Below are 8,234 nucleotides of genomic sequence, written 5' to 3' on the forward strand. Positions count from 1 at the left end.
AAAAAATGCTTGGAAAATATAAAGAAACAATTGAAGTATATAGAAGCTCGCTTTGCAAATCGAAAGGTTTTTGTACTTGTAGTTTGCTCATCTAAATATGTGAATCTAATTATATATGATTGTGTTTTTGCGAAAAAATAAAATACGAATGATGAAATACATATTCACCTAATGTGAATTCAATAACCTTTTCATAATTGATTAAAGTTAGTAGACATGAAAAGTTCAATTTATATGAAATATGTGTTACAACGTATTTATATAGCTCACATGATAGTGATGATTATAAAGTTCTTGAAGGATTTAACTTCCGTGAGACATATAGTTCAAACTATTGAAAAGACGACTTAATTAAAATGAGTAAGACTTTTTGTGTGCTCAAATAATCTAGAAGTACATTGTGTAATATATTTGTATGAATATATTCTAAATGAGGATATGGAAATAATATCGTTTGAAATATGATTGTTTAAAGAAATAGTTTGATATAAATATTTTTGACAAAATAAGTATTTGACAAATATTTTTGTAAATTATGAAGTTTACTTTGCAAAGGTAATAAAATGGTGATATATGAACACGTAAAATATTATGCACTCTGAATGTTGTAAGATCACCAATGGTGAACATCTATCTCTCTAGAGCTCGAGAAAATAATGATTACTACTTGTCCTCATGTATCATATATTAGTGCAATCAAATGCTAATTATCTAGCTAATTAATTGTTGTGAAATATCATTTGTTGTGAATTTATTAGACATGTGTACATTTTTGGAACAAGGTCAAATATATATATTTTTATTTTAGAGATACAAGTTATTTGTTTAATCATCATAATAGTATAGATCACAAACAAATTATTTGTTGAGGAGGAAAAATCATTTCATAGAGATCTGTGAAACAAACCACAACAACAATCTAATCAAGTAACGACGAGAAAGTTTTAGCACTACATGAATCAAGTCAATAATGTGTTTTGGTTGAAGCCTGTGATGCATCAAATACAAGAGATTTGTGGTTTTTCTTCTAGAAAATTTCTTCTGAAAAAGATTATTGCAATGATACTACACAAATAATGTTGCATGTACTTCTATTTTGAAGAAATTATAATAAAGGAGAATAAATAAATCATTTTACAAAGTCAATGTCAATCAAAGCTCTCGCCAAAAGGTTGACCTTCATCATCTCATCTGATCATTGTATTGAGACACATAAATTAATATATGTTGTACACTTTTTTTTCGTTACCAAAGTTTTGTCTCATTGGATTTTCCTAGTAATATTCTTAACCAAACATTTTCTATAGAAGAGATGTTGTCCACATTTTCCTCCACTTAGATTTTTTTTCATTGGGTTTTTTCTCTAGTTAGATTTAAATGAGGTGTATTCTTAATAGATATCTAAGAGGGAGTGTTATAAATATTTGTGGATGTCCATTATCCCTAAACTCTGCTTATTACATAGTTGACTTATAACTCTAATGATTAAATGACTTTTACACTTTGGTAGTGCTCTTAACTTCATATGTTAGTGGTACATTATATTGGACTCTTAGGGTTTGTATGTGAGTTGAATTTGAGGGTTTTAGATGAAAAGACTTTGAGAGGCTAAATATTTCAAGAAATTTGAAAGAACAACATGATAAATATGATAAATGAACATATAATATCACATTGTTTTTTCGATTTTTATAAAATATCAAATATATATTAAGATATAGTTTGACCTTACAAAGCTATTTCTATGGAAACTCTTAAAAAATCAACTCCTAAATGCACCATAATATTCTAGTAAATTATATGACTAATAACCTATAAATAGAAGTCATGTACAGTGATAAAGTTCACACTTTAAAGAGTTTAATGTAATATACTCTATTATTCTTTTGTTTTCTCTTTTTATCTTCTCTCTATTATTTTATATTTTGCTACAGTTTTGATTAATTATAATACCTAACTTCTATTTCAAATTCAACATGGTTTATGGATTAATTATAACACCTAACTTCTATTTCAAATTCAACATGGTTTATTATCCCAACAAATTTCATGGATTTTGTAATATCCACGATGAACAATCTATGAAAATAACTCTCCTTAGAATATTTCTTCAATTGACGGCCTGGCCACTACAGTGAAGTGAATTGCTTTGTAGACAATACATGTCCCAAAAATTTCACAGGTAAAACGCCAGCCGCCCCGAACAGCCACCCAAATGACGCTTTCACACACTTTCTCTTTCTAAAAGAAAATATCTATCTACTATTAATTATTAGTAATTAATTAATAAACTTCCTACACACAAAAACACCTTTCCTAGTTCCTATTACCACAACCACACCCCTCTCCTCCATTCATACCCCTATAAGATTCTCTCATAAAAACAACAATCACAGTAACATCATCAACATCAATGAAAACAACACAAACATCAAACAAATGAAACCCCAACCTCTCCTCACTATTTCATTCCAATCACTCCCTTTTATCTTAATCTAATCCTCTCTCTCTCTCTTTCTCACACACACACACTTTTTGAAGAGTTATTATCATATAGTGTTAGGGACCAACCCAAACTGTTCAATAGAGTACTCTCTTCTCTTCACTCTCTAGTTGAGTCACTGAGACACAGTAACAGAAACAGGAAGAACAACAACAACATCATGTCCCTTGAAGAGACTCTAAGATCTCTCTCCCTTGACTACCTCAACCTTCTCATCAACGGCCAAGCCTTCAGCGACGTAACTTTCCAAGTCGAAGGTCGGTTGGTTCACGCTCATCGCTGCATCTTAGCAGCAAGGAGTCTCTTCTTCAGGAAATTCTTTTGTGGACCCGACCCACCGCCGGGTCTTGACCCAACAGGAGGAGGATCTTCTCGGCAATCCAATCCAAGACCCGGTGTTATTCCGGTGAATTCTGTTGGATATGAGGTGTTCCTCCTCCTTTTGCAGTTTCTGTACAGTGGACAAGTTTCTATTGTTCCTCAGAAACATGAGCCTAGGCCTAATTGTGGTGAAAGAGGGTGCTGGCACACGCATTGTTCCTCAGCCGTTGATCTTGCCCTTGACACACTCGCTGCCGCTAGATACTTTGGAGTTGAACAGCTTGCATTGCTCACTCAGGTTTACTATTTTATTTGTTTATCTTTAAATATTTTCATTTACTTAAAATAAAACAAAACACACCCTTTCTTTCTCTGATCTATTTGTCTGTGTCTTCTGTTTCTGTGTGTTTCCTGATTTATGTGACCAGTCTTATGTTTTCTGGGTCTTGGGAATATATATGGACAATTAGTGCAAGCGGAGGAAAGGGAAGAGGGTGTGGTTTTTGGAATGTGGGAAGGGGTATTTTCATTTGTACTATATTTTTATTCAATTTTTGAGTCCACTTCTTTTTGGGGTTTTGTTCCCCTTCTTTTGGGTAATTCTTTAATTTTATATATAAAAAATCTTAAGATGCGTGATTTTTTTTTTTTTTGATAAAATTATATAACGGAAGGAGGGAAATTTTGATGCATTATTCACCTCTCTTCCAAGAAATTCCTTCATAACATTACAATCCTTGTTGGCTTCTAGATCCGTTTATTCTCATTATTTGCTTTGATAAATACGCACAACTAAATGACTCTTTCTCTTTGCCTTGTGCTTTTTATCTTAAGAATCCTAGCTAGTTTTAAACATGTTCTCACTTTCACTTGGGATTGAGTCTTGAGATTATCAATGTGATTTTGGAATTTGTTTTATAAAAAATTTATATATTTTATATATAATTTTGTGTTTGACGTCCCTTGCCTGATTTCATGTACCATAACTTTGAGTTTCTCGAATTGGTGTGAAAGGATGCATAACGAAGATTTCCAATCTTGTCTTCGGCACAAGGAGCACACAAAATCTTTCCCAAACATGATCGCTTTCCTCATTTGGGCTTGGGATACAAAAGAGAACAAACTAACACCAAAAAACAGCAGTGTCTGCTGCTCAAAACGTATTAATAATTTTCAGCAAACATCCCTTCGACATTTCTTCTCTCCCTTTATTTTTTTCATTTTTAATTTACAAAACCTTCACGCTTTTTCGTCCACCGAGTGTCATGAAAATTTTCCAATAGTCTTTCGAAGCAAATTCACGATTTCTCTAGTGCTTAGAGTTTTGAAAAAAATACTTTTTTTTTTCAATTAAAAGTTTACATGATTCAGGCCTCAAAATTTTATTATAGTCAGGCAGACGTTAAAAAATTTATTAAAAAATATTTAAAAAGTAAGGAAAAAAAATATTTGCTCTAGTTTTTTTTTGAATTACATGTATTTGGTTTAACTTAGAATTATTTGCATTAACTTTTTAAAGGTATTTGCATTAACTTTTAAAGGTATTTGCATTAAGTTAAAGTTTATAACTATTTTAAAGGTATTTGCATTTACTTTTTTTTCTTTTCAAATACATGTATTTGGTTTAACTTAGAATTATTTGGTTACCACACTCATCATATTCAAGTATCCCTTCTTAACTTTTTCCAAATTGTAAGAACATGGGAAAATTTTGAGGCCAAAATTTTGGGTTTCGCTTCATTCATTTATTTTATTTGTTAATTTATTGATTATTAATTTTTTTCTTATTTAACTCGCGTTGCTTAATACATTTGGGGTTGATACTTAACAGAAGCAACTAGTGAGCACGGTAGAGAAAGCTTCAATAGACGATGTGATGAAAGTACTAATAGCTTCAAGAAAGCAAGAAATGCACCAACTTTGGACAACATGTTCCCACCTTGTTGCCAAATCTGGACTCCCACCTGAAGTCCTTGCAAAGCACCTCCCCATCGACGTAGTCGCCAAAATCGAAGAGCTTCGTCTAAAAACCTCCTTAGCACGCCGCTCCTTAATGCCACTCCACCACCATCATCACCACCTCCACCACGACTTGGGCGACCTTGAGGACCAAAAAATCCGCCGAATGAGGCGGGCTCTTGACTCCTCAGACGTCGAACTAGTCAAACTCATGGTCATGGGAGAAGGACTCAACCTCGATGAAGCATTGGCATTACACTATGGAGTTGAGAATTGCAGCAGAGAAGTGGTGAAAGCCTTGCTTGAACTCGGTGCCGCCGATGTTAACTACCCTGCTGGACCATCCGGGAAATCTCCGCTTCATGTGGCCGCAGAGATGGTGTCGCCAGAAATGGTGGCGGTTTTGCTTGACCATCATGCGGACCCCACAGTTAGAACCGTTGATGGTGTGACACCTTTGGATATACTAAGAACCCTAACCTCTGATTTTCTCTTCAAAGGTGCTGTTCCTGGATTGACCCACATTGAACCAAACAAGTTAAGATTATGTTTGGAACTTGTTCAATCCGCAGCACTTGTTATGTCGCGTGAAGAAAACAATGCTAATAACAACAACAATGCATCTTCATCAGCAGCACCAATTTACCCTCCAATGAGTGAAGATCATAGCAGCAGTAGCAGTGGAAATAACAACAATAATAACAACAACAATAACATTGGTAACCTGAATTTGGATTCTAGATTGGTGTACCTCAACCTTGGTGCTGCCCGAATGGGAGGAGGTGGTGATGATGATGATAGTGGTCACAATAGTCATAGGGAAGCCATGAATCGTCAAGGTGGTGGATGTGACCCAACAATGTATCATCACTCTCATGATTTCTAAGCCTAGCTGTAAATGGCTAGAAATAGCTAAGTCAAAGTGGCACAAAAATTTCTAATATATAATTGAAGAAGTTGTTTTGAATTACACTGTTGATGATGGAAAATGGTTCAAAGAGAAGACAAGAAGATGATGGTTCATGCACAATGGACAAGAAAGAAGGACATGGATAGATATGGACATGAACACTGTTGGATGGATGGGGCATAAAATTTACTTTTTCTTTTATTGTTTGTTACTTGAAATTGAAATTAAATGTAGTGTTCACTAATTAAGTCATTTCATTACACTGTTGTTTTTGTTTTTGTTTTTGGCTCTTTTGTCTATGTTGGTATTATTTATTTATTTTGTAGGTCTTTTAAATGTTCAATCAGCATTTGAAGTGCGGTTTCATAGGAGATCGATATGAGGATAAAAGACAAGAGAATCTAATCAGTTTATTATTATTTTTGGGTGTAAAATGAAAGGGCGCATGGAGGAGACGCAGGTCAATCTTTTCAAACTACCATTTCATCTGTCAACTCCTTTGTTTTTTTTTTGTATATTAACAAAGTTAGCTAATATCATTCCTATATCCATCTTTTTGTGAATGAATAATCCCTTTGGCTTTTGTAATATCAATTCTTGTCCCACTTTCTCCTAACCCAAATTATTTCAATCTAGATGCCATGTTTTATTTTTATTTGTAGGATCAAAATTTGATGGTCTAAATTTAAATTTAAAATTTTAAATTATTAAAATTAAAATTAGTATTTTTTAAATTATTTATTCAAAATTAAATGAACACTTATATACTCTGATTACGTAAATGCATCTTCTTCTCGATCATAGGGAATCCAAATTCCTATTTGTAAGGATTGTGTCAATATGATTTATATTCATTCATGTTCTAACTAGTTTATTTGTTGACACATTAATATGCTCTTAGCTAATAGACGGTGTCCTTTATATTACACTATTATATTTTGTGTTCATATTTTTATTTTTAAGGTAGTGATATTTGTACGACTCTAATTTGTTATATTTATTTAATATTTTATTTTCTCTTTATTTCTTTACTCTTATCACATTGTTTATATATTACATATTACAACCATAATTTTTCCTATTTTAATATTTTCAAGCATGAAAAAAAACTATTGATTACTCTTATTTTCTTAAAGGTCATGTTGATCATTGGAAAAATTCATTCAAAAATTATTGATATACACTCAAACATCAAATAAATATTTTGAGAGAGAAAGAAATAGAGAATAATATAATATATTAATGATGTGATATAAAGAAATAAATATGAAAAGAGAGATATGTGATAGATATGAGAAAATAGAGAGTGATGTAATATATTAATAATAAGTATAAAAAAAATTATAAATATTCATGTATCATTGACGAAATTCATTGGCTACTAACATGTTTTAAGCGAAATTGTTTTTTTTAACGAAAATGATGTGGCTGTGGACAAATTGATTGGTTGTCTTGCATGAAAACAATTCAAGTGTGACTATGACCATAAATGTCATGTTCAATATTCGCACTATCCCTTTCCATGTAACCCTCTTTTTGTTCCCCTTGCCTCTTTTAGACATTTGCAGAGCGAAAAAATTATACGTTACAACTAAAAGCCTATTGTATTAGCAATAATTCATTTTATGTTTAAATATATGATAAAAATAATTAAGTGATGAATTATTCTGTTTAAAATTTTAATGTAAATAATAATTTTATTAATTAATTGTCAAATAAAAAAATTTTGTTGAGTAAATCAACTTCATAAATTTTTAGAAACTTTTAAAACTATTTGATATTTTATTAAATAATTTCAAATGAACTCATATTAATATTTTAAAAAATATAAGTAAATATAGACGATTAGATTACAAATGACGAATTTTTTTATTTATATAAAAGTTTGGGTGTTTGATCATTAATATATTATGTCAATAATCAACGGTTGAATTAGTTAAATTCATCATTTATAACAAGTTAATAAGCGGAGTAGCTAATTACAAAGTTAATCTTAGAGTTAACGGATCTCTACAAATGATTGATATATCTAATTATGTGTTATTTTAGTTTTAATCTTTATAAGTTTTTTTTGTTTGATTACAATTCTTGTAAAAAAATTTTTGCTTGTTTTTATATTAGTATTTTTTGCTTTAATCCATATAAAATTGATTTTTATGAGAATAAATTCTGGCAATACATATTATATTTGTGTTTACCCTCCAATTATTAGCAATAAAAGAAATCATAGAGACTAATTTTAAACAAAATTAATTTTGCAAATGATAAAACAAAAGAACAAAGACTAAAAACAAATAAAAAATATGTATAAATATAAACATCAAATAAAAGAAACTTACAAGAATAGAACAAACATATATTTATAAAGACGAATCAAATATTTAAGCCTCTATTTTATTATTTCTAGTTTCTGACTAAATTCATAATTAGATGTGGGTAAGACATATTTTTTTGTCATTTTACTACGTGTAGGCAAAGTACATCTTAATTAGTCGATCGTTCCTCCCGAAGTATTTTGCATAGTAGATTATTGAAATATAT

At 31.0% G+C, this 8,234-nt stretch overlaps 1 protein-coding gene across 1 annotated transcript; it reads left to right on the forward strand.

Moving 5' to 3' along the window:
• The first annotated feature begins 2,182 nt into the window (after positions 1-2,182).
• LOC101507060 (BTB/POZ domain and ankyrin repeat-containing protein NOOT2-like) lies at positions 2,183-5,971 on the forward strand. Its single transcript, XM_004514911.4, has 2 exons — positions 2,183-3,122; positions 4,656-5,971. Exons 1-2 carry the CDS (start codon positions 2,664-2,666, stop codon positions 5,667-5,669), a joined length of 1,473 nt encoding a protein of 490 aa, XP_004514968.1. The 5' UTR covers positions 2,183-2,663; the 3' UTR covers positions 5,670-5,971.
• Positions 5,972-8,234: the final 2,263 nt, after the last annotated feature.

Source organism: Cicer arietinum, chromosome 4, assembly GCF_000331145.2.
Source record: "Cicer arietinum cultivar CDC Frontier isolate Library 1 chromosome 4, Cicar.CDCFrontier_v2.0, whole genome shotgun sequence".
Taxonomy (NCBI): Eukaryota; Viridiplantae; Streptophyta; class Magnoliopsida; order Fabales; family Fabaceae; genus Cicer; species Cicer arietinum.

Bases quoted from the DNA above. Each gene is read 5' to 3' on its own strand.
- LOC101507060 (XM_004514911.4), top strand. From the start codon at position 2,664: ATGTCCCTTGAAGAGACTCTAAGATCTCTCTCCCTTGACTACCTCAAC. The intron at 3,123-4,655 runs GTTTACTATTTT...GATACTTAACAG, and splicing joins AGCTTGCATTGCTCACTCAG to AAGCAACTAGTGAGCACGGT.